At 44.4% G+C, this 27,080-nt stretch overlaps 1 protein-coding gene across 5 annotated transcripts; it reads right to left on the reverse strand.

The window, feature by feature from the left end:
* Nucleotides 1-3,521: 3,521 nt before the first annotated feature.
* LOC123135980 (uncharacterized) lies at nucleotides 3,522-7,387 on the reverse strand. Of its 5 annotated transcripts, none has more exons than XM_044555255.1 (4): nucleotides 5,730-7,387; nucleotides 5,567-5,631; nucleotides 5,010-5,144; nucleotides 3,522-4,893 (listed from the first exon to the last, which is right to left on the reverse strand). In XM_044555255.1, exons 3-4 carry the CDS (start codon nucleotides 5,082-5,084, stop codon nucleotides 4,234-4,236), a joined length of 735 nt encoding a protein of 244 aa, XP_044411190.1. In that variant the 5' UTR covers nucleotides 5,085-5,144; nucleotides 5,567-5,631; nucleotides 5,730-7,387; the 3' UTR covers nucleotides 3,522-4,233. The 5 variants fall into 5 exon arrangements, 3 of the variants coding, with proteins under 3 accessions (XP_044411190.1, XP_044411189.1, XP_044411188.1); XM_044555253.1 differs by having other exon boundaries at nucleotides 3,523-4,893; nucleotides 5,559-5,631; XR_006466422.1 differs by having other exon boundaries at nucleotides 3,530-5,144; nucleotides 5,559-5,631; nucleotides 5,730-5,885; nucleotides 7,010-7,387.
* Between the last annotated feature and the right edge of the window lie 19,693 nt (nucleotides 7,388-27,080).

Below are 27,080 nucleotides of genomic sequence, written 5' to 3' on the forward strand. Positions count from 1 at the left end.
GTTCATGCCATTGAAGTAAATTTGGTGATGATCTTCATTTTTCAGGCTGCACATTTGCATCCATAGCATTTGAGGAACGTGGCATAATATCCCGAGCTCAAAGATTTTTTAGCAGCATTAATTCAACTGAGACAGTACTGAGGTGCAGTGTGGAAGTCAGAGTGGGCCTACTACATGAACTGATATCTGCTGACATTAGGGGCTGTCCCTATATTAAGAAGAACCGAATCTGATGTTATCAATTGAACAGTGAACGACTAAGGGGAGCATTGAACAACTCAAGGAGAAGTTTAGATTATTGTGATGAATTAAAGAGAGAAGGATTACAGTCAGCTTGGGTAAATCTGGGAATATATAAAGCTAGAGGACTAGAAGTTCCCACACAGATGTCAAAAATATCAATGACAGATGAGCAAAGGTTAGAGAGTGCTTGGCTTTAGGTTGTTAAAAAAATATACACCTCCCATGATAAATCGAGCAAAACCTTATAGAAACCAGGTCCTGCCGCAAGTTGTTGGCAGGTGGTAACTTCAGCTGTTACCACCTGAGCTATTTTACAGCATCTTGTTGACTTAAAAGGATACAAGAAGAATACATATCATTGGACAACAAGAATCAATGAGCTATTTTTATGTCTCTTTCTTTCTTGAGTCTATCTTCCTAGTAGCTGTCATTTTGGGAGAACCAACTGCGCTTGCGGAGCTAATCATTGCTCCTTCAACAGTCCATAACTATACTGAAATATGTGGAGATCCAAATGTCTGACGACATATCTTCTGTTTCTTCTCATATAAGGAACAAGCCTCAGTGCACAAACCTACAGGAGATAAATAATTCAGGTTAGATGCAAAACATTGATAAACTAGTACTCATAGTATTCATTGAAGTTGCTAGAAGAACATGGGTGGGGGAGGCCTGAAAAATCTGCCATTGAATTCAGAGTTTTCTCATCGCCACCGGAGCCCAGCCTCACATCTTTTGAAATATTCTGTTGCCGGCATCCGACACATATACCAAATTCTCAGCAGTGACTTCTCCTGGCTTTGCTCATCCTGCAAAGCACGAATCAAGCTTAAAATACAGTGAATGGGCGGTGTTACTTTAATTAGTTAAACTATGCTGACAGTAAGACGTATTTCTTGTGTTCCACTTCCACATAGACACAGCCCCTCCAAACTACTGACATCCTGGACACTGCCGGTTTTCGAGTTTTCTTGCTGAAACTGTTCACTTGGCACTCGAACTTCACGAAGACTGGATGGGTTTCCACATATCAAGCCATTGGACATCTGGAAAAAAATGTTATCTTCTAATTCTGGAGCGCAAAGGAGAACCTTTACGATCATGCCACCACATCTATCCTTGGTAAGAATTCAGTTTTTCAATACTTAAAGAAAAGGAGCAGTTGATCTTCAAATGAGCACTCACATTCCAAATGAAACTAAGGAGAAGACACCTCCTGGGACTTTAAACAGAATCACATGGTACCACATGTCCACAGAACAGCATCGGGACGAATGGATGATCAGTAAAGAAAACACATAATACTTCCTTGGCACTTCTTACCACGACCTGCAGGTTTCGCCCCAAAGCAGACCTTAAACAGAAATACCCATCCTCAACAATTCTCCTAGAAACAGTCAAACCTACGGTAAACTGTGAACACATGATACACCTGTAAAACTCATAACCAATAAGTGAATGTCACCATGACGAAGCCGACACTTGTCACCATCTTCCCCAATGTGAATAACATTCCAGCAAACACAGTTCATTCAAACAAAGTAAAGATAACTTCTGCAGTAGTTGCATCACATCATCCAAGAAACCATTCTCTCAACAAAATGGATGCACCATGCACACAATCTGTTGTTTGACATCGCTCTCACACGACATGTCAAACCCATCATCCAAGAAAGGCATATAATAGTTCATCTCTCTTTAGCTTTACTAGCAGACTATCTGGTTCTTGAATCTCAGGCAATAGTTGTAGACACCTTCAGCTATTGCAAATCTTCTCAACAGATTGTACCACACCCTTCCTGGACAGAACCTGTCATTCCGCATCTCCGGCTTGGTCTACATTAAAAATAAGAACAAAAGTTAGTATCGATTATCACATAATTTCTTTCAGCATGCACATGACAGGAATCACCTTGCCTCCCAAATACTTGTGCAATAGGATGTGTGCAGCTGCTGATGTTCGCAGCTGCAGAATCTAATGTAACATAATCGCTCACTGCATTTTTTTTTGAACGGTCACGGGGGGAGATGATCCCCACCTGAATATATTGCTCAAAAAGCTGCCAAAGCCAAGAGTCACCCCTTAACTTCCCGTTTATAAGGGAAACAGGATCGAAAACCTAAACAAATTGACCCCGTTTATAAGGGAAACCGGGCCGAAAACCGTACAGGCAACAAGGTTACAAAAGAAGAAAGAAAAAATGACGCACATCAATAACTGAAGAAGAGAAGAAAAAGGACGCCCCGGACAAGGGATGACCTAGCTAGCAGACCAAACGACCAACACCATGGAGGCACAAGTAGAAGAGGGGTGTCATCTAAGGATCACAATACCAAGACTAAGCAAGCAACCTAACACACCGCACCAGCGTGCATACCGAACCTCACGACACTACTCAGGAGCATCCACAACCAACGAGTGACAACACGAACCTTGACTGGGAGCTCCGCCACGGGAATTCGGGACGATTAGCAAGTTGGGGAGGCATCTTGCGTCGTCGAAGAGCAAAGATGAACCGGAACAACACCAATAGCACTAAGCTCACAGCAGCACAATGGCCACCGTGGGAGGGGCTTGAACATGCACAACAACATGGCCGACACCGGGGAACAACACCGAAGACGAACACCAGACGAATGGATGGATGACGGTGACTGGCTCGACGGAGAGACAAAAGTCGATGATGGGATGGCTCGATGGAGAGACAAATGTCGATGATGGGATGGACGGGCGTAGGTGAGAGGATGGAAGCATGGGTTTTCGCGATACCTTCAGGAAGGTTGAATGACGCCCACATGCGCCATCATTGCAGGACTTTCGTCCAAAACCATAGCTGCACTGAACTCCACAGCAGCGCCTCCAAGACGATGAAGCGGCGCCGCGAAGGCATCGCCGTTGCTGCTGCTGGCAAGTAACCAGCGAAGGGATTTCTCCCGGAGACAGAGAGCCGAAGGTTACATGGAACTGTGGCCAGGGGCAGCGCTAAACGCGGCTGACACGGGCACACACCAGACGCAGCTGAAATGCCCGGCCGCAAAGGCGACCAGACCGGGGGTGCCGGAGCCGTATGGCCCGCCCGAGGCAGGGGAACCACGACAATCCACCCAGCACCCATGAGCATGGATCTGAGGCAGGGGTGGTGTGGGCGACGGTGGACGCACGCGCCATGCCAGCGGCGGCGCAGCCCAGCCTGGGAGGCATAGAGCAGCAGGACGCACGACACGCCGGAGTGGAGTTTTGCCCGAGCGGAAGGATGCGGCGCACGGGCGCAGAGGTGGAAGACCCCGAGCCAGCCTGATGACCACCGCGGTTGGGGGCCACGCACTGAACGAAGGGGCGCCAACTGACTTACATCTCCACGCGGTAGTGATGCATTTCTCCAGGGCTCTTCAAAAAAAACATACGGCGCACAACTCATATCCGAGTGGAAGCTTCATTCTAGCTTCACAAAACTCTTCATACCTCCTCTCATTCTGGTAAGGATCCTCATCCTTGTCAACCTGTTAGAGCATCTTCAGCCATTCGGCCCTCCAGGGGATTTGAGATAGCGCCTCCTGGGGGCGAACCGGCGATAATTTCGGCATTGGGGCCGATTGGGTTCCCAGCCACCGCCCTCAGGTCGCCCTTAGACGCCATTTTTTAAAACATAAAATCGGCCAAACATGACACAATTTCGTCCAAACTAAGCGATTTCATTGATATTTGTACAAAAACTTAAAAACACAAACTAAAAACGACAACTACGCCCAGCCACCGCCGCCTCCCGCCTTCTACATGCCGAGGAGCTTGTAGAACCGGGTATAGTCACCGCCGTCATCGTCGCCGCCGTGCTGGCTATCGCTACCGTCCCTGCTGCTCCCCTGACCAGCGTTACCGATGCGCGGGGGGTTGGACGGCCCGGGAGCTTCCTCGTCGTCGCTGTCGAGGATGACGACGCCGCCCTCCTCGCGTCCGCGGCGCCGAGCGACGATCTCCTCCAAGGCCCGACGCTAGCGCTCCATCTGCTCGCGGACATAGTCTTCCTTAGCCCAGTTGAGGGCGGTCTCGTCGGCGGCGGCCATGGTCTCGTGCTCCTTCACGGGGAGCAAATACGGCTCGGTCTTCGGCCTGACGAGGCGGTAGGAAGAACGAGAGGGGTGGACGCCCTCGTTGATGACGAGGGCGCCGCCGCCGGTGCAGCGCCCAAGTGGCGTCTCCTGCGGCCCCGGCTTGATGGGGCGAAGCGCCAGCGAGCCGGAGGAAAGAGAGCCAGAGCCCGATGACGACGAGATCGCCGTCTCCATGCGCCTCGACGTCCAGGAGCTGCCGCGGTGGCGAGAGAAGGAGGGGGGCGCCAAGTAATCCAGGCGCGGCGTGTTGCCAGCCTCGATGTGGTCGAGGACTGCCTCGAGGGTGCAGCCTGGGACGCCCCGCCATCGGCACCGCCCCTCGGAGTTGTGGCGGCCGCGGGGGCTCGACGCCGTTGGTAGCAGCGATCTGCTCCTCGTGGCGCCACTCGAAGTACGCGTCCACAACGCATTTCTGCTGGGGGCATACCTCGTCTGGTTCCGTTGCGGCTCCGGCAACGAAGACCGGATGCGTGCGATTTTGGCGCGCCGAGCAGCTCCGGTGGGCGCGGGCGGCACCGGGACGCTTCCTTCTCGACAGAGCTGAAGAGCAACAAAGGAACAAAGTAGGAAACAAAAGAACAAACTAGGAAACACAGTTTTTCACACAAGTACAATCCTTGGCAAGTTACTTGGCTGAAGAGCAAGTATTTACTCACTAGATAAATAGGAGCCGGAGGGAAAACATCGGGGCGCTTCCTTCTCGACAGAGCCTCTCTGCCAAAGGTGTACATAATAGCCTGACCCCGTGTAGGACGCTTGGGCGGTGGGTGATTGTCTTGGTGCCCAGGAAGCTGTAGATTATTTGCAATCAATGATATGTTTACCTCTTTGATTTAATGGGTGTATAGAATTAAAAAGAAGGCAGATGGCTTCATTGATAGGTATAAAGCAGGTCTAGTTGCAAAGGGCTTTAAGAAACATTATGATATTGATTATGAGGACACTTTTAGTTCTGTAGTGAAAGCTGCAACCATCAGACTTGTGTTAGTCATTGCCAGAGGCAGAGCCAGGATTTCTCAAAGCTTGGAGCTAAAACTAACCAACTAAATATATCGTCAAATTAATACCACACACACCAACGTGTGTTATAAGTATAGCATAAAATCACATTCAAAACGAAATATAAATCCATTACTATCACGAGAGGAAATTCCGTAAAAACAAATAGTTAAACAAAGTGCATCATTGCAAACATGGTTTGGTACCAAATTACCGAAGACTTCCTTAATTCAAGTCCATCATTTCTTCACCGGCAATAGTAGCTAGAAGGGCCTGGATCTGCAAACATAAAATCAAGTATTTAAAATCAAGACATTGGACATAGACTAAATCAATTGTTCATATGAACTTTGCAAAAAAGAAAGAACATATCATACCATTTACGCAAAGTCCACGAGGTAGTACCCCTTGCGTTTCCTCTTTTTTTTGATAGCATTGTATAATATTAATATCATCAATGCTTGTAAGTACATCACGCTCAACTGATTGGAAAGATTAAATTGTACCGGTCCTCTTCATTTTGGACTTGTAATCTCCTAACAACAATGAAATAAGAACTATGTAATATGATTTAACACCACCAATTCATCGAGTTTGCATGATATAAAAGGAACTAGGGAAAATAATTAGACGATACTGAGTTGAGTATTGTTGAAGATACTCAACTAATTAGATGATACAGATTTAGAAAAAATTAATTGCTGGAATGGCTGATGATATAGAAGGATTTCTAATTAATTGAGCAATACCGTATTACCTGTGCCGCTGTAGGGCAGTGTGTGCGTGCATTGTAATTTAGGAATACTTCGAGAAAATCAGAAGAAGGAGAGGCAGGTGGTCAGGACGCCGGACCGGGCGGCGGCGCGGCAGCAGGCGGGGAAAGGCGGTTGACGACTGACGAGGGCGGCGGCAACTAGGCGAGGGTTTCTTGATCGGGAGAGGTTTTTTTTCCTTGGCAAACGAACGACAGATCGAAGCATCGACGTACTGCGCCATTGATTTTCAGTTCGATCGATCGACTTGACTTGGGCTAATGGCCTGAAGCCCTTTACGTGAAGCCTGGGGCTAATCTTCTATCTATCTCGAATTCTCAAAAATTTGCTTCTATACTACAGGTGCTAGTTGGGCCACGCCTGGGGCTACAGGCAGGGTGGACACGGTCCGGTCCGGTCCGATCCCTGACCGAGCCATGCTTTGGACCGGCCGCGGCCGGTCCGGTCCGGACCGGACCGAAGTGGCTGGCGGTCCATATTTTCAGGACCGGACCGGCTGCAGCAAAGCTCGGTCAAGACCGAGACGACCGACTGGACCGACTGTATATGTATCCTGGGAGTGCGCTGGGAGGTTTTTGACTCTGTTTAGCCACTGTTTAGTCGTCCTTTTATATTCTGTAAAGCAAATGGACCAAGAATACAGCATATATGAGACAAATTTTGAACATTACGAATCTTTGTTTCGAAAGACGATGGAATCGACAGTAAGTAAGCAAGTTTTGCAATAGGTTTACAATGACAAGCTGAAGAATGGACGAAAGATGATAAACGAAAATTTTGGAATTCAGTACCTACTGCTAACAATGGTGTATTCAACACTCAATAGATCAGTGCGAACTGCTAACAATTCGGTACTAATTGTTGAAAATTTTGGCACTGAATACCTCTGTCAGAGATAGGATAAAACAGAGGAGAGGACAGAGGAGATCGAACAGGTGTAGGGGAGACGGCGTGCAGTTGCAGGCACATCCTCCCCCTCCTCCAGCTTCGTGGTCATCTCTGATCGACAGCAGCAAGACGGCGAGGAGGTGGTCGACGACGGACAGGTGGAGACGGCGGCGGCCGACCCTCAACTCGACGGCGGGCAGCTGCTCGCGCTGCGCTCCCTCCTCTTCTCCTCCTTCACTCCAGTACTACGGCTTCGTGGTCTACGGCGAGGTGGTTGACGACCGCAGCACCAGGAGGTGGTCGACGACGGCAGCTGCCGGAGGCGGCGCTTGACCGCTCGGGGTCGGGGGAGGGGAACGGATGGGGTTGAGCACTTGAACTCTCTGCTTTGCCTTTATTCCTGTCCGTGCTGGGCTCTATATGGGTTGTTGTGGGCTCTGGCATGTGAGCTGGGCTAAATGTCGCGGTCCGAACGAGCGGACCGAGCTTTGACCAGACCGGACCGAGAAAATTTCTGTCCAGTTTTTAGGGACCGGACTGATGACTTTTTTTAGCGGGCCTGGACCGAGCCGGCCTGCACCGAGCGGGCCGCGAGCCGGACCGAAGGACCGGACCGTTTCGTCCACCCCTACAGCCCCAGTTGCCCCAGGCCCAATTTCGCCCCTGGTCAGCCTAAGACAACTAGATGTATAGAATGTATTTCTGCATGATGGTCTGGAAGAGGAAGTGTTCATGAGACAACCACCTGAGTATGAGAGTAAGAATACCACATTATGTTCGCAAGGTTGACAAAGCACTCTATTGCTTAAAACAAACACCCAGAGCATGGTACTCCAAATTGAGCCTATAGTTGAAATAACTTGGGTTCATTGCTTCCAAGTGTTGGGGAACGCAGTAATTTCAAAAAAAAATCCTACAATCACGCAAGATCTAGGTGATGCATAGCAACGAGAGGGGAGAGTGTGTCCATGTATCCTTGTAGACTGAAAGCGGAAGCGTTTCAATAACGCGGTTGATGTAGTCGAAAGTCTTCACGGTCCAACCGATCCTAGTACCAAACGTACGACACTTCCGCGTTCAACACACATTCAGCTCGATGACGTCCCTCGTGCTCTTGATCCAGTTGAGGACGAGGGTGAGTTCCGTCAGCATGATGGCGTGGCGACGGTGATGATGATGCTACTGGCGCAGGGCTTTGCCTAAGCATTACGATGGTATGATCGAGATGTGTAACTGTGGAGGGGGGCACCGCACACGGTTGGGAGAGAAATTTGTGTGTCCTTGGGGTGCTCCCCTCCCCCATATATACTGGAGGGAGGGAGGAGGTGGCCGGCCTAGGGGGTGCGCCAAGCATAGGGAGTCCTACTAGGACTCCCAAGTCCTAGTAGGATTCCCTTTCGTATTCGGAGTAGGAGAGAAGGAAAGAGAGGGAGAGGGAGAAGGAAAGGGGGGCTGCGCCCCCACCCCTTGTCCAATTCGGTTTGGGTAGGGGGGAGGTGCGCGCCACATCTTGGCCCTTCTCCCCTCTCTCCACTAAAGCCCAATAAGGCCCATTACTTCTGCCGATGAATTCCTGTAACTCCCCGGTACTCCGAAAAATACGCGAATCACTCGGAACCTTTCTGATGTCCGAATATAACCTTCCAATATATTGATCTTTACGTCTCGACCATTTTGAGACTCCTCGTCATGTCCGTGATCTCATCCGGGACTCCGAACAACCCTCGGTACATCAAATCACATAAACTCATAATACTAATCGTTATCGAATGTTAAGCGTGCGGACCCTACGAGTTCGGGAACTATGTAGACATGACCGAGACACATCTCCGGTCAATAACCAATAGTGGAACCTGGATGCTCATATTGGTTCCTACGTATTCTACGAAGATCTTTATCGGTCAAACCGCATAACAACATACGTTGTTCCCTTTGTCATCCGTATGTTACTTGCCTGAGATTCGATTGTCGGTATCATCATACCTAGTTCAATCTCGTTACTGGTAAGTCTCTTTACTCGTTCCGTAATGCTTCATCCCGCAACTAACTCATTAGTCACATTGCTTGCAAGGCTTATAGTGATGAGCATTACCGAGAGGGCCCAACGATACCTCTCCGAAACATGAAGTGACAAATCCTAATTTCAATCTATGCGAACCCAACAAACACCTTCGGAGACACCTGTAGAGCATCTTTATAATCACCCATTTACGTTCTGACGTTTGATAGCACACAAGGTGTTCCTCCGGTATTCGGGAGTTGCATAATCTCATAGTCTTTGCCGTGAGCTTTTCGTCAGGGTAGACGACAAAGAAATGGTTTGCCATCATCAACAGATGGCAAAGAAAATCTAGTGGTAAAATCAACTTTGCCATCTCCCAAAAAAAACACAGACGACAAAGAGCTTACTTTGCCATCTGCAAAAAAAGGCAGACATCAAAGAATCTTTTCCGTCTGCCTTTTTTTCTACAGACGACAAAGAGCTCACTTTGCCGTTTGTAACAAAAAAAGCAGATAGCAAAGTGTTTGCCATCTGCGTTTATATTTACAGACGGCAAAATGAGGACTTTGCCGTCTGTAAATATAAACGCAGACATCAAAGAGAAAACACACGGCACGGATTGATCCCACAGATTGATGACATGGCACGATCCGCGCCGCCCGCCTATCTCGCCAGGCGCGCGATCCGTTGTGCCTGCCTCTTTCTCACCACGCGCGCTTGACACACCCACCCGGTGGTCCACCACCCACTCCACCCGTCCATTATCCTCTCCCCTCCTGGCCCACCACCCACCCCACGTCCAGTATGCACCCCTCTTGATCTGGCAATGGAGGGAACCGCGTTCTCCGCCGGCCGCTCACCCGAGCTTCCCGGCTACCGGACCCAGCCCAGTGCCGCGGCGCCAGGATGACATTCCACTGGCCGGCCCCAGCTTCATCACCCGTCGCCTCCGGCCCCTCACTCGCGGCCATGGAGCGCCCTCCGGATCTCTCGCCGGACTCTGCCTCGCTGCCCCTCGCTGGACTCCGCCTCGCCGCCCCTCGCCGGACTCCACCGCGGCCGCTCCTCGCCGTTCCCCGCTGCGGCCTCCTGTCGCCCGACCCTGTCGCGCCCGAGCCTCCCCAACCTCCTCCTCTCTGCCCCTCGACTTACGACGCCGCGGCCGTCACTCAACGAGACCCGCCGCAGCCATCCCTTGTTAGACCCCACCGTGGCCGCTCCTCGCCGAACCCCGCCATGCCTGAGCCACCCCTCACTGGACCCCATCGCGCCTCAGCCTCGCTGATACGTCTCCGTCGTATCTACAATTTTTGATTGTTCCATGCCAATATTATTCAACTTTCATATACTTTTGGAAACTTTTTATACTATTTTTTGGGACTAACATATTGATCCAGTGCCCATTGCCAGTTCCTGTCTGTTGCATATTTTTTGTTTCGCAGAAAACCAATATCAAACGGAATCCAAACGGGATAAAAACGGACGGAGATTTTTTTGGAATATTTTCATTTTTGGGAAGTAAAATCAACGCGAAACAATGTCCGGGGTGGCCACGAGACAGGGGGCCGCACCCCAGGGAGGCAGGCGCGCCCTGTGCTCTCGTGGGCCACCTGTAAGGCGGTTTACGCTGTTCTTTTGCCGCAAGAAAGCTAATTTTACGAGAAAAATCTGGGCGAAAGATTCACCCCAATCGGAGTTACGGATCTCCAGATATAAAGGAAACGGTGAAGGAGAAGAAACAGAGAACGCAGAAACAGAGAGATAGATCCAATCTCGGAGGGGCTCTCGCCCCTCCCACGCCATGGGAGCCATGGACCAGAGGGGAAACCCTTCTCCCATCTAGGGAGGAGGTCAAGGAAGAAGAAGAAGAAGGGGGGGCTCTCCCCCTTGCTTCTGGTGGCGCCGGAACGCCGCCGGGGGCCATCATCATCACCGCGATCTTCACCAACACCGCCGTCATCTTCACCAACATCTCCATCACCTTCCCCATTTTATATACAGCAGTCCACTCTCCCGCAACCTGCTGTACCCTCTACTTGAACATGGTGCTTTATGCTTCATATTATTTTCCAATGATGTGTTGCCATCCTATGATGTCCGAATAGATTTTCGTTGTCATATCGGTAATTGATGAATTGCTATGATTGGTTTGAGTTGCATGTTTTATTATTGGTGCTGTCCTATGGTGCCCTCCGTGTCGCGCAAGTGTGAGGGATCCCCGCTGTAGGGTGTTGCAATGCGTTCATGATTCGCTTATAGTGGGTTGCGTGAGTGACTGAAACACAAACCCGAGTAAGTAGATTGTTGCTTATGGGATAAAGGGGACTTGATACTTTAATGCTATGATTGGGTTTTACCTTAATGAATCTTTAGTAGTTGCGGATGCTTGCTAGTGTTCCAATCATAAGTGCATATGATCCAAGAAGATAAAGTATGTTAGCTTATGCCTCTCCCTCAAATAGAATTGCAATAGTGATTACCGGTCTAGTAACATAGTCAATTGCTTAGGGACAAGTCCACAACTCCTACCATCACTTTTCCACACTCGCTATATTTACTTTATTGCATCTTTATCTAAATAGCCCCTAGTTATTGTTTACGTGTTCTTTATCATCTTGCAAACCTATCCAACAACACCTACAAAGTATTTCTAGTTTCATACTTGTTCTAGGTAAAGCGAACGTCAATCGTGCGTAGAGTCATATCAGTGGCCGATAGGACTTGAGAGAGTATTTGTTCTACCTTTAGCTCCTCGTTGGGTTCGACACTCTTACTTATCGAAAGAGGCTACAACTATCCCGCATACTTGCGGGTTATCAAGACCTTTTTTTGGCGCCGTTGCCGGGGAGTCATAGCGTGGGGTGAATATTCTCGTGTGTGCTTGTTTTCTTTATCAATAAGTAATTTTTATTTGCTGTTCTAAGTTGTTCTCTATCTTTAGTTATGGGTAGGAAATGCAAAATACCAAAAATATAGTTGTACCTAGTGCTCCAATGGTTGAAGAACCACTCAAAATCTATCACACTACTGAAGCTTTTTACTTGGATCATCTTCGATCCCTATGTGCTCGAGCTGAAACCCCAACTAGCTTAGTTGAGGGAAAATCTTTAGATGAGCATGCTTGTTATGTGCGAAACCATTGTAGGACCTTGAGAAGAGGTGTCTAGAGGGGGGGGGGTGATTAGACACTAAGTACCAAAGTTGCACTTTTTAACCTCTTTAAGTTTAAGTGGAGTTTAGGCACAAGTTTAACATTCACAATACATAGCAAGCAAGCATGCAAAGAGTATATGAGCAGTGGAAAGTAAAGCATGCAACTTGCAAGAATGTAAAGGGAAGGGTTTTGGAGGATTCAAACGCAATTGGAGACACATATGTTTTTGGCGTGGTTCTGATAGGTGGTGCTATCGTACATCCACGTTGATGGAGACTTCAACCCATGAAGGGTAACGGTTGCGCGAGTCCACGGAGGGCTCCACCCACGAAGGGTCCACGAAGAAGCAACCTTGTCTATCCCACCATGGCCGTCGCCCACGAAGGACTTGCCTCACTAGCGGTAGATCTTCACGAAGTAGGTGATCTCCTTGCCCTTACAAACTCCTTGGTTCAACTCCACAATCTTGTCGGAGGCTCCCAAGTGACACCTAGCCAATCTAGGAGACACCACTCTCCAAGAAGTAACAAATGGTGCGTTGATGATGAACTCCTTGCTCTTGTGCTTCAAATGATAGTCTCCCCAACACTCAACTCTCTCTCATGGGATTTGGATCTGGTGGAAAGAAGATTTGAGTGGAAAGCAACTTGGGGAAGGCTAGAGATAAAGATTCATATGGTAGGAATGGAATATCTTGGCCTCAACACATGAGTAGGTAGTTCTCTCTCAGAAATAGGATGACAGAAGTGTAGGTTCGTTCTGATGGCTCTCTACACGAATGAAGAGGAGGTGGAGGGGTATATATAGCCTCCACACAAAATCTAACCGTTACACACAACTTGACAAACTCGATGGGACCGAATTGAGAAACTCGGTCAGACCGATTCAGCAAATCTAGTGACCGTTAGGATTTTCGGTGGGACTGAAATGCAACTTGGTAGGACCGATATGGTTAGGGTTAGGGCATAACGTAATCTCGATGAGACCAATTACACAAACTCGGTGAGACCGATTTTGGTAATTAGCTAACCAGAGAGTTGGTCAGGCAAACTCGGTTGGACCGATTACTCAAACTCAGTGGGACCAATTTTGGTAATGAGTCAACCAGGAAGTTTGCATTGTAATCTCGGTAGTATAGATTGCTCAAACTCGGTGAGACCGACTTTGATAATGGACATACACAGAGAGACTACAATCCCATCTCGGTGAGACCGAGATCCCTATCGGTGAGACCGATTTGCCTAGGGTTTGTGGTAGTGGCTATGTCATCTAAACTCGGTGGCGCCAGATAGAAAGAATCGGTATGGCCGAGTTTGACTTTAGATATAGGACATATGTGTGGAAGTGGGAAAGTAGTTGAGGGTTTTGGAGCATATCACTAAGCACTGTGGAGCAAGAAACTCATTAAGCAACACCTCATCCCTCCTTGATAGTATTGGCTTTTCCTATAGGCTCAATGTGATCTTGGATCACTAAAATGTAAAATGAAGAGTCTTGAGCTTGAAGCTTGAGCCAATCCTTTGTCCTTAGCATCTTGAAGGAGTTCCCACATCCTTTAGTCCATGCCACTCCATTGTTGAACTTATCTGAAATATACTAGATAAAAGTGTTATTCCAACAAGAGATATGTTGACATTAATTACCAAAACCACCTAGGGAGCACTTGTGCTTTCAATCTCCCCCTTTTTGGTAATTGATGACAACATACATCAAAGCTTTAGATGAAGATATAAAGAATGACAAGTAAAGCTTTGGAAAGACATGTAACAAGCATAGGCTCCCCCTACATATATGCAATCATGTGAATATGGAATGTAGAAGCATGTGAGAGCATAACCATGCTAGAGCAGGAAATGTGTTACATGTATCTTGGCCACATGCATCAGAACAAAGAATATTGAAGAAAATAGCTTCATGCCCATGAGTCCTTCTTGCAAACAGTATGTACATGAGCAATAATTCCTCATACACATGATTGTGATGCATATACTTACCTTGTAGTCTTGAGTTGGCTTAGGATGGAATGAACCTGCATAAACAAGGTTAGATAACACAGGTACGTCTACTAGCCAGAGAAAACAGAAGAAACCACAAGAATACCAAGACTGGGATGACATGTAGAGAGTGAGTACTAAGTACAACATTGGATTAGACATGTCCCCAAGAATAAAGATATGCAATGAATTTAAATGATTTCTTTCCCATAGATGTCTTGCTCCCCCTGAATCTAGCATAGGATACTGGGAGAAGATAGGGAACAGAAAACCAGAGCTAAAAGATATAAATGAAGAGAGCTAATGCAAGCTAATGCAAATAAGCACATATGAACATGTCTTTCCCCTCAAGAAGACATGTGGCATCTCTCCTCTTGAACACCAAGCATCTAGGATCCTTGAGAAATACTTTCTACTTGAGTATTCTCTCCCCATGGAGATCTCTCTCCCCCTGAGGAGGTGATATACTCTTTCTCTGATGTGATCTCTCTCTAAATGATAAGCTTTGATGTGATCTCTCTCTCCCCCTTTGACATCAATTTCCAAGAAGGGTTTTCTGGAATCTGTCGAATGGGTTTGGTCCTTGAGTCACAGCACAAGGCAATGATAAAAATGTGATGCTTGTAGAGGACAAGATTCATTGAGTGGAGCTGCATCAGAAGAAACACAAAATAAGTGGCAAACTATTTTTCCTGTTGTGAAATCGGTGACACCGAGTGGTATGCTTCGGTTGTACCGAAAGGATTCGGTTGGACCGAAAACAACAAATCGGTGTAACCGAGTTCATCACAGAGAAAACACTTGTCACCTCAGCTCACTAGACTAATAAGATCTCACAAAGATTTGCAAGGAAGTTACTGAATGATATGCAATGAATTGGATGCAGAAAATGCAGAGCAAACAGAAAGAAATCTAGATGAAGTTTTTTTTGAAAGGGGAAACAAATATGCATGAGACAAATGCAAAAACACAGAGAAGAACACAAGAGAACTTCATCTAGAGATGGTCGGCGACAAAGTCACCTATGTTAGAGTATATTGACTTAGGAGTCAAGTGAGATCACTTGATCATAGGTCATACTCATCGTTTAAGCTCAAAATGGGGTTACCATTTTTCATTTAAGCATCTTGATGTATTCACATCTTGTCGAGTTACTTTAGCTCATGACTTGGAGTAAAGCTTCTCTAAGATGGAATGACATACCTTGGTTGGTGGTGTTGACCATGTAGTTGAACTTGTGTGGGTTGCTCAAGGTTGATGTAGCTCATCAAGAGTTTGGAGCACTACTTGGAATTTGAGTCCATCTACCTACATGGGTTAGTTCTTGCAAGGAAGAGCACTTGTTTATCCAAAAATGACAATCATGAAGCTCAACATAGAATTTGTCAAAGGATATGTTTGAATGGTTTCGTGCTTCCTTGTCTTCAACCACCATAGTGTAGAAACTTGGTGATGTAGAGATTGCTCAAGATGTGAGTTGATTACAGTCTCATGGATTTTGATTCAACCAAGTACCTACATGAGTTAGATAACATGCAAGATACAAATATATCCAAGACATAAGATTTTCATCATAAGAGAAAAAAATCAAGGATTAGTCATAAGCTCATGTCTTGCATGTATCCAATGGAGTTTCTACTCCAAGTTTGAAGCATCAATGATGTTCAATTCTCCTCTTAACCTGCAAAACACTTTCTCATCAAGAGGTTTAGTGAATATATCCGCTAATTGCTTTTCGGTGCAAACATGCTTAAGATCATTGTCACCCTTAGCAACATGATCTCGACTGAAATGATGACGAACTTCAATATGCTTAGTTCGAGAATGTTGCACGGGATTATGACCAATTTTGATAGCACTTTCATTGTCACAAAGCAATGGAACATGTTTCACATATATCCCATAATCTTTAAGAGTTTGGTTCATCCAAAGTAATTGAGCACAACATGAACCAACGGCAATGTATTCTGCTTCGGTGGTGGATAAGGATACCGAGTATTGTTTCTTGGAGGACCAAGACACAAGAGATCTACCAAGAAATTGACAAGTACCCGGAGTGGACTTTCTATCAACCTTGTATCCGGCATAGTCCGAGTCGGAGTATCCAACAAGATCGAAAGAGGCCCTCTTAGGATACCAAATGCCAAAATTTGGTGTATGAATTAAGTATCTCACTATCCTTTTCACGGCCTTAAGATGACATTCTTTAGGAGCAGCTTGATATCGTGCACACATGCACACACTTAGCATAATATCAGGACGTGAAGAACATAGATATAACAATGAACCAATCATAGAGCGATAAACCTTTTGATCAAGCAGTTCATCATCTTTGGTTAAGTCAAGATGTCCACTAGTAGGCATGGGTGTAGTCATACGTTTGCATTCTTGCATATTGAACTTCTTGAATAAGTCCTTGGTGTACTTTGTTAGAGAGACAAAAGTACCTTCCTTAGTTTGCTTGATTTGCAACCCAAGAAAGAATTTGAGTTCACTCATCATAGACATCTCAAACTTCTCCGACATTAGCTTCCCAAACTTTTCACTAAAATGAGGGTTAGTTGAACCAAATATAATATCATCAACATAGATTTGGCACACAAATAGTTCCCCAATAAACCTTTTAGTAAAAAGAGTATAATCAATTTTCCCAATTTCAAAGCCTTTTTCAATAAGGAACTTGGTAAAGCATTTATACCATGCTCTAGGAGCTTGTTTAAGACCATAAAGAGCTTTGTGAAGTTTGTAAACATGATTTGGTTTCTTAGGGTTGACAAAGCCGGGAGGTTGCTTAACATAAACTTCCTCCTCTATTTCACCATTTAGAAAAGCACTTTTAATGTCCATTTGGTACAAGGTGATATCGTGGTGATTAGCATAGGCAAGTAAGATGCGAATGGACTCAAGTCTAGCAACGGGAGCATAAGTCTCACCATAGTCCATACCTTCGACTTGTGTGTAGCCTTGGGCGACGAGACGTGCTTTGTTGCGAACTACTTGTCCATCTTCATCTTGCTTGTTGCGAAACACCCATTTGGTACCGATGATGTTGTGGTTGTTGTCGGGCTTCTCAACCAATGTCCAAACTTGGTTCCTCTAAAAGTTGTGTAGCTCTTCATGCATAGCATTTATCCAATCCAGATCTTCCAATGCTTCTTCGACCATCATAGGTTCAATGCTAGAGATGAAAGAATAGTTTTCACAAAAGTTAGCGAAACGAGTTTTAGAGTGAGTGATTCTCCCAGTTTGAATATCATTGTAGATTTGCTCGACGGGATGGTCTTTAGAAATTCTTGCTCAAACTCGTGAAAGCTTTTGCTTGGATCTTGGTTGAACTTCTTCTTCATCTTGTTCTTCTTCTTGGCCTTCTTCATTGTTGGCATTGTCGTTCTCTTGTCGTGGTGGAGAAGGAGGTTGTTGACGTTCATCTTGATGCACTTCCTCGTTTTCTTCATCTTGGTGTGTCCCACTTGTGGATGCTTCCGTATCAACTCTTGGTTCACCTTGTCATGAAGTAGAAGCTTCCACTTCGACGGACGAGGTACTCTCCTTCACCTCCGCTGGACGGACCTTGCCAATAGACAAGTCTTGGATTGCTTCCGAAGGATCTTTGTCTCCTACATCAATTGGCAATTTCTCTACTTGCGAGCCATTAGATTCATCAAACTTCACATCTACCATCTCTTCAACCTTTTGGGTGAAATTGTTGTAGACACTATAAGTGTGAGAGTTTGAGCCATAACCTAGTAGGAAACCTTCATGAGATTTAGGAGCAAATTTAGAACGGTGATGCTTATCAAGAATGTAGCACCTTGAGCCGAATACTCGAAAGTATCCAACTTGGGGTTTGTTACCGGTGAGGACCTCATATGCTGTCTTGCCGAGTAGCTTGTGGAGATACAAGAGATTTGTTGCATGACAAGCTTTCTCAACCGCTTCGGCCCAAAAGTGCTTTGGCGTCTTGAACTCATCAAGCATCGTTCTCACCATTTCGATGAGCGTCCGGTTCTTCCTCTCAACAACTCCATTTTGTTGAGGTGTGTACGTAGCCGAGAACTCGTGTGAAATCCCTTCTTCGTCAAGAAAGGTGTCCACATTTGCGTTCTTGAACTCCGTTCTGTTGTAGCTGCGAACCTTCTTGATCTTCACCTCAAATTGATTTTGGGCCTTCTTGGCGAAGTTTTTGAAGATCTTTTGGACCTGCGATTTATCATCGAGAAAGAACACCCACGTAAATCTTGAAAAATCATCAACTATAACTAGACCAAAAGAATTTCCACTGAGACTCTTGTAAGAGTTGGGACCAAAGAGATCCATGTGAAGTAGCTCAAGTGGCCTCCTTGTGGTCATGATGTTCTTCACGGGATGCCTTCCTCCAACCTGTTTACCTGCTTGACAAGCGATGCAAAGTCTATACTTATCAAATATGACATCATTAACACCAAGGATATGATTTCCTTTAATAAGCTTGTCATGGTTTCTCATGCCAACGTGACATGTCGTCTATGCCATAACCAACCTTTTGAGGATTTAGCAATGAAGCAAGTTTTAGGTTGAGCCTTTTTAGTGAAATCAACAATGTATAGATCACCTCTACGTATACCGGTAAAGACCATTTTATGATTGTCTCGATGAAACACTTGGCAATCTACTTCAGTAAATAGGACATTGAATCCGAAATCAGCAAGTCTAGATACTGAAAGTAGGTTGTAACCAAGAGATTCGACGAGCATAACATTTTGTATGGAGCTATCATGTGATATAGACACCTTACCGAGGCCAACCACCTTACCCTTTGAGTTGTCACCGAAAGTGACATACTTTCGAGGACCATCATTTTCAGCAAGCTCACGAAACATGTCTTTATCTCCGGTCATGTAATCGGTACATCCACTATCAAGAACCCATTCCTTTCCTCCTGACATATATCCCTGAAGATTTGCCATAAGACCAAAGTGTCTCATTGCATCATCAAAATCGAAGTCACTATCATCATCCTCATCATAGTATCCATGTTCAACATCGTCATGTGGTGGATCAAATCCTAGAGAGGGTGATTCGTTAGAGTGAGTTTGACAATGATCTTGCTTATGAATTCTTATAGCTTCGGAAATAACATCACCAATAATTCCAACATCTCCTTTGGCACGCATAAGGTTTGTAAGTTCAAATAGACGATCACCAAACATAGGATCACTAGTATTCATCTTACTCAAGGCAATAGACTTATGAAGAATTTCATCTAGATTTTTCAAGGAATAATTTGGAAATTGTTCCTCAAGAAATTTCCATATAGTGTAGGCACACTCAAGAGTAGGCAAGTTTATAAACAAGTTTCTAGGCAAGCCTCTAGTGATAAGATTAACAGTTCTAAAATTCCTAATCATGTCAATTGACTCATCAAGAGTAGGATGAATCAACATGAGGTGCACAAGGGCTAGCAATGTACTTGTTCAAATGATATTGATTGAAAATTACAAGCATCTCATTTTTCCACTCATGAAAGTACTCTCCATTAAGAATAGGCACTCTATGTCTAAGACTCCCCAAAGTAGACTCATCCATCTTCCTCCAATGGTGATTAAACCAAGGTAATGGAGACCCTGGCTCTGATACCACTTGTAGGACCTTGAGAAGAGGTGTCTAGAGGGGGGGGGGGTGATTAGACACTAAGTACCAAACTTGCAGTTTTTAACCTCTTTAAGTTTAAGTGGAGTTTAGGCACAAGTTTAACTTTCACAATACATAGCAAGCAAGCATGCAAAGAGTATATGAGCAGCGAAAAGTAAAGCATGCAACTTGCAAGAATGTAAAGGGAAGGGTTTTGGAGGATTCAAACGCAATTGGAGACACGGATGTTTTTGGCGTGGTTCCGATAGGTGGTGCTATCGTACATCCATGTTGATGGAGACTTCAACCCACGAAGGGTAACGGTTGCGCGAGTCCACGGAGGGATCCACCCATGAAGGGTCCACAAAGAAGCAACCTTGTCCATCCCACCATGGCCGCCGCCCACGAAGGACTTGCCTCACTAGAGGTAGATCTTCACGAAGTAGGCGATCTCCTTGCCCTTACAAACTCCTTGGTTCAACTCCACAATCTTGTCGGAGGCTTCCAAGTGACACCTAGCCAATCTAGGAGACACCACTCTCCAAGAAGTAACAAATGGTGCGTTAATGATGAACTCCTTGCTCTTGTGCTTCAAATGATAGTCTCCCCAACACTCAACTCTCTCTCATGGGATTTGGATCTGGTGGAAAGAAGATTTGAGTGGAAAGCAACTTGGGGAAGGCTAGAGATCAAGATTCATATGGTAGGAATGGAATATCTTGGCCTCAACACATGAGTAGGTAGTTCTCTCTCAGAAATAGGATGCTGGAAGTGTAGGTTTGTTCTAATGGCTCTCTCCATGAATGAAGAGGAGGTGCAGGGGTATATATAGCCTCCACACAAAATCTAACCGTTACACACAACTTGCCAAACTCGGTGGGACCGAATTGAGAAACTCGGTCAGACCGATTCAGCAAATCTAGTGACGGTTAGGATTTTCGGTGGGACCGAAATGCAACTCGGTAGGACCGATATGGTTAGGGTTAGGGCATAACGTAATCTCGGTGAGACCAATTACACAAACTCGATGAGACCGATTTTGGTAATTAGCTAACCAGAGAGTTGGTCAGGCAAAATCGGTTGGACCGATTACTCTAACTCGGTGGGACCGATTTTGGTAATGAGTCAACCAGGAAGTTTGCATTGTAATCTCGGTAGTACCGATTGTTCAAACTCGGTGAGACCAACTTTGATAATGGACATACACAGAGAGATTACAATCCCATCTCAGTGAGACCGAGATCCCTATCGGTGAGACCGATTTGCCTAGGGTTTGTGGCAGTGGCTATCTCATCTGAACTCGGTGGCGCCAGATAGAAAGAATCGGTATGGCCGAGTTTGACTTTAGGTATAGGACATATGTGTGGAAGTGGGAAAGTAGTTGAGGGTTTTAGAGCATATCACTAAGCACTATGGAGCAAGAAACTCACTAAGCAACACCTCATCCGTCCTTGATAGTATTGGCTTTTCCTATAGACTCAATGTGATCTTCGATCACTAAAATGTAAAATGAAGAGTCTTGAGCTTGAAGCTTGAGCCAATCCTTTGTCCTTAGCATCTTGAAGGAGTTCCCACGTCCTTTAGTCCATGCCACTCCATTGTTGAACTTATCTAAAATATACTAGATAAAAGTGTTAGTCCAACAAGAGATATGTTGACATTAATTACCAAGACCACCTAGGGAGCACTTGTGCTTTCAACCGTATATCTGAAAAAGGGAAACTATTATGGGATCAAATTCAACGTTTGCAATGCTATGCTTGGAATTTATGTGAAATATATGATGTTACTTGTTGTTCTGAAAACCCTAAGAAACACCTTCCCTACCAATGTGAGTTTGATAATGGGATCGTATCTTCTTATGCTAAGGGTGTTTATAATTACTATGATGTTTAACAAATTGAAGAATTTGTTGCTTTTAAGGGTGCTTTTGAAATTGCTTCTTTGATTGAAAAGAATGATGCTACTCTTTACAAATCTGAAAGTTTTGCCATACTTGAATATTGTTATGATAATTATGCTTCTAATGCTTATGTTAAACCATATATTGAGAAATTCTCCGCTGTCCAAGAAGAGATTAATATTTTGCAGGAAGCTATGGAAGAAGAAATTGATGAAACTATGAGCTCATTGGATGAAAAAGATGATGAGGAGAGCGAAGAACAAAAGGAGGAAGAGCGGATTAGCTACCCGTGCCCACCTTCTAATGAGAGTAACTCTTCAACTCATACATTGTTTTATTTCCCTTCGTGCTTACCGAAGGATGATTGCTATGATGATTTCTATGATGATTGTTATGATCCCATTGATTCTCTTGAAATATCCCCTTTTGATGATGCTTGCTATGCTTGTGGCCAAGATGCCAATATGAATTATGCTTATGGAGATGAACTTGCTATAGTTCCTTATGTTAAACATGAAATTGTTGCTATTGCACCCATGCATGATTGTCCTATTAGCTTTTTGAATTCTCCCTACCACACTTTATCAGAGAAGTTTGTGCGTATTAAGGATTATATTGATGGGTTGCCTTTTACCATTGCACATGATGATTTTGATGAATGTGATATGCATGTGCTTGCTGCTCCTACTTGCAATTATTATGAGAGAGGAACTTTATCTCAGCCTCTTTATGTTTCCAATACGATAGAATTGCAAGAAACTGCTTATAGTATGCATTGGCCTTTACTTGGTGTGTGCATGAATTGTTCTTTTATGACATACCGATGCATAGGAAGAGAGTTAGACTTCGTCATTGCTTGATGTATGTTACTTTGTGCTCACTACTAAATCACATATCATTGTTAACTAAAATTGGCTTTGATATACCTTGGGACCCGGGTGGATCCATTACTTGAGCACTATATGCCTAGCTTAATGGCTTTAAAGAAAGCATTTCCAGGGAGACAACTCGGAAGTTTTAGAGAGTCATTTATTTCTGTTGAGTGCTTTTATATAGTTTAAAAACAAAAAAATAAAGAGGGGAACCTAAAAACTTTTCAAAAAGGAAAGTGAAAGTAAGAAAGACAAGCATTGTTGAAGTGGGAGAGCTCCTTGAACTTTGTTCATGCTCACGGAAACTTTGTGAATCTTGATTACAGAAACTTTTCATCAAAAATAATTATCCCCTTGTATAATTCCATTGTATTATAAAAATAGTGTGCCAAGGTTTGCCTTTAGGATGTTTACAATGCTTGTTGGTTTGTATGGTGCTGGACAGAAACTTTGGCTGTAGTGCACGATTTTACATTTTTAACTGGAACGTTAATTGGTTCTGATTCCTTTTGAAATGTATTTATATACAACTTATTTATTTTTTCTAATTTTGGTAGAATTGTTGGGGTACCATAAGTATGGTGGATGTTCAGATTGCTACAGACTGTTCTGTTTTTGACAGATTCAGTTTTTGATGCATAGTTTGCTTGTTTTGATGAATCTATCAATTTATATCAGTGCATTAAGCCATGGAAAAGCTATATTACAGTAGACACAATTAAAAAACAAAATATGAATTGGTTTTATACATTACTTAGAGTGGTGATTTGCTTTATTATACTAACGGATCTTACCAAGTTTTCTGTTGAAGTTTTGTGTGGATGAAGTGTCTAATCGAGGATGTCTCGATCTGAGGAAAAGGAAGAGAGGCAAGAGCACAAGCTTGGGGATGCCCAAGGCACCCCAAGTAAATATTCAAGGATACTCAAGCGTCTAAGCTTGGGGATGCCCCGGAAGGCATCCCTTCTTTCTTCAGCAAGTGCGGTATGTTTTCGAATTCGTTTCGTTCATGCATTATGTGCAAGTCTTGGAGCGTCTTTTGCATTTAGTTTTCATTTTTCTTTTATGCACCATGCTGGTATGAGATAGTCCTTGTTTTATTTATAGAATGCTCATTGCACTTCACTTATATCTTTTGAGTATGGCTTTATAGAATGCTTCATGTGCTTCACTTATATCATTTGAAGTTGGATTGCCTGTTTCTCTTCACATAGAAAACCGCCATTGGTAGAATGCTCTTTTGCTTCACTTATATTTGTTAGAGCGTGGGCATATATTTTGTAGAAAGAATTAAACTCTCTTGCTTCACTTATATCCTTTTAGACAGATGACAAGAATTGGTCATTCACATGGTTAGTCATAAAATCCTACATAAACTTGTAGATCGCTGAGTATGACATGCTTGATTCCTTGCAATAGTTTTGCGATATAAAGGTGGTGATATTAGAGTCATGCTAGTTGAGTAATTGTGAAATTGAGGAATACTTGTGTTGAGGTTTGCAAGTCCCGTAGCATGCACGTATGGTGAACCATTATGTAATGAAGTTGGAGCATGAGGTGCTTTTTGATTGCTTTCCTTATGAGTGGCAGTCGGGGACAAGCAATGGTCTTTTCCTACCAATCTATCCCCCTAGGGGCATGCGTAGTAGTACTTTGCTTCGAGGGCTAAGTAGACTTTTGCAATAAGTATATGAGTTCTTTATTATGACTAATGTGAGTCCATGGATATACACACACTCACCCCTCCATCATTGCTAGCCTCTTTGGTACCATGCATTGCCCTTTCTCACCTTGAGAGTTGGCGCGAACTTCGCCGGTGCATCCAAACCCCGTGATATGATACACTCTATCACACATAAGCCTCATTATATCTTACTCAAAACAGCCACCATACCTACCTATTATGGCATTTCCATAGCCATTCTGAGATATATTGCCATGTAGCTTCCATCATCATCATATGACTTGAGCATTTGTTTTCATATTGCTTTGCATGATCGTAAGATAGCTAGCATGATGTTTTCATGGCTTGTCCGTTTTTTGATGTCATTGCTACGCTAGATCATTGCACATCCCGGTACACTGCCGGAAGCATTCATATAGAGTCATAGTTGTAATATTGAGTTGTAAGTAAATAAAAGTGTGATGATCATCATTATTAGAGCATTGCCCCAGTGAGGAAAGGATGAAGGAGAATATGATTCCCCCACAAGTCGGGATGAGACTCCAGACTTTATGAAAAATAAAAGAGGCCAAAGAAGCCCAAATAAAAAAAGAGGCCAAAGAAGCCCACCAAAAAGAAAGAAAAAATGAAAAAAAAGAAAAAAAGAAAAAAAATGAGAGAAAAAGAGAGAAGGGGCAGTGTTACTATCCTTTTACCACACTTGTGCTTCAGAGTAGCACCATGTTCTTCATAGAGAGAGTCTCCTATGCTTTCACTTTCATATACTAGTGGGAATTTTCATTATAGAACTTGGCTTGTATATTCCGATGATGGGCTTCCTCAAATGCCCGAGGTCTTCATGAGCAAGCAAGTTGGATGCACACCCACTTAGTTTCCACTTTGAGCTTTCATACACTTATAGCTCTTAGTGCATCCGTTGCTTGGCAATCCCTACTCTTCGCATTGACATCAATTGATGGGCATATCCATAGCCCGTTGATTATCCGCGTTGATGTGAGACTTTCTCCCTTTTTGTATTCTCCACATAAACCTCCACCATCGTATTCTATTCCACCTATAGTGCTATGTCCATGGCTTGCGCTCATGTATTGTGTAAGAGTTGAAAAAGCTGAAGCGCGTTAAAAAGTATGAACCAATTGCTCGGCTCGTCATCGGGGTTGTGCATGATGGGAGTATTTTGTGTGACGAAGATGGAGCATAGCCAGACTATATGATTTTGTAGGGATGAGCTTTCTTTGGCTATGTTATTTTGATAAGACATAATTGCTTGGTTGGTATGCTTGAAGTATTATTGTTTTTATGTCAAATGATAGATTATTGAGTTGAATCACTCATGTATTAATATTCACGCCATGATTAGACATATGATCAAGATTGTGCTAGGTAGCATTCCACATCAAAAATTATCTTTTTTGTCATTTACCTACTCGAGGACAAGCAGGAATTAAGCTTGGGGATGCTGATATGTCTCCGTCGTATCTATAATTTTTGATTGTTCCATGCCAATATTATTCAACTTTCATATACTTTTGGCAACTTTTTATACTATTTTTTGGGACTAACATATTGATCCAGTGCCCAGTACCAGTTCCTGTCTGTTGCATATTTTTTGTTTCGCAGAAAACCAATATCAAATGGAATCCAAACGGGATAAAAATGGACGGAGATTATTTTTGGAATATTTATGATTTTTGGGAAGTAAAATCAACACGAAACAGTATCCGGGGTGGCCACGAGACAGGGGGTCGCGCCCCAGGGAGGCAGACGCTCCCTGGGCTCTCATGGGCCACCCGTAAGGCAGTCGATGCTCTTCTTTTGCCGCAAGAAAAAATCTGGGTGAAAGATTCACCCCAATCAGAGTTACGGACCTCTAGATATAAAGGAAACAGTAAAGGGGAAGAAATAGAGAACGCAGAAACAGAGAGATAGACACAATCTCGGAGGGTTTCTCGCCCCTCCCACTCCATGGGAGCCAAGGACCAGAGGGGAAACCCTTCTCCCATCTAGGGAGGAGGTCAAGGAAGAAGAAGAAGAAGGGGGGCTCTCTCCCCCTTGCTTCCGGTGGCGCCGGAACACCGCCGGGGGGCCATCATCATCACCGCGATCTTCACCAACACCGTCGTCATCTTCACCAACATCTCCATCACCTTCCCCCTTCTATATACAACGGTCCACTCTCCCGCAACCCGATGTACCCTCTACTTGAACATGGTGCTTTATGCTTCATATTATTTTCCAATGACGTGTTGCCATCCTACGATGTCTGAGTAGATTTTCGTTGTCCTATCGGTGATTGATGAATTGCTATGATTGGTTTGAGTTGCATGTTTTATTATTGGTGCTGTCCTATGGTGCCCTCCATGTCGCGCAAGCATGAGGGATCCCCGCTGTAGGGTGTTGTAATGCGTTCATGATTCGCTTATAGTGGGTTGCGTGAGTGACTGAAACACAAACCCGAGTAAGTAGATTGTTGCGTATGGGATAAAGGGGACTTGATACTTTAATGCTATGGTTGGGTTTTACCTTAATGAATCTTTAGTAGTTGCGGATGTTTGCTAGAGTTCCAATCATAAGTGCATATGATCCAAGAAGAGAAAGTATGTTAGCTTATGCCTCTCCCTCAAATAGAATTGCAATAGTGATTACCGGTCTAGTAACATAGTCAATTGCTTAGGGACAATTTCACAACTCCTACCACCACTTTTACACACTCGCTATATTTACTTTATTGCATCTTTATCTAAACAGCGCCTAGTTTTTGTTTACGTGTTCTTTATATTCTTGCAAACCTATCCAACAACACCTACAAAGTACTTCTAGTTTCATACTTGTTCTAGGTAAAGTGAAC

This window comes from Triticum aestivum, chromosome 6B (genome assembly GCF_018294505.1).
Source record: "Triticum aestivum cultivar Chinese Spring chromosome 6B, IWGSC CS RefSeq v2.1, whole genome shotgun sequence".
NCBI classification, from domain to species: Eukaryota; Viridiplantae; Streptophyta; class Magnoliopsida; order Poales; family Poaceae; genus Triticum; species Triticum aestivum.

Excerpts from the sequence above, each read along its gene's own strand:
- LOC123135980 (XM_044555255.1), bottom strand. The coding sequence starts at position 5,084 with ATGTACACCTTTGGCAGAGAGGCTCTGTCGAGAAGGAAGCGCCCCGAT. Across the intron at positions 4,894-5,009 it reads CTCCGGCTCCTATTTATCTA|CTCTGTCGAGAAGGAAGCGT; the intron begins GTGAGTAAATAC and ends GTTGCTCTTCAG.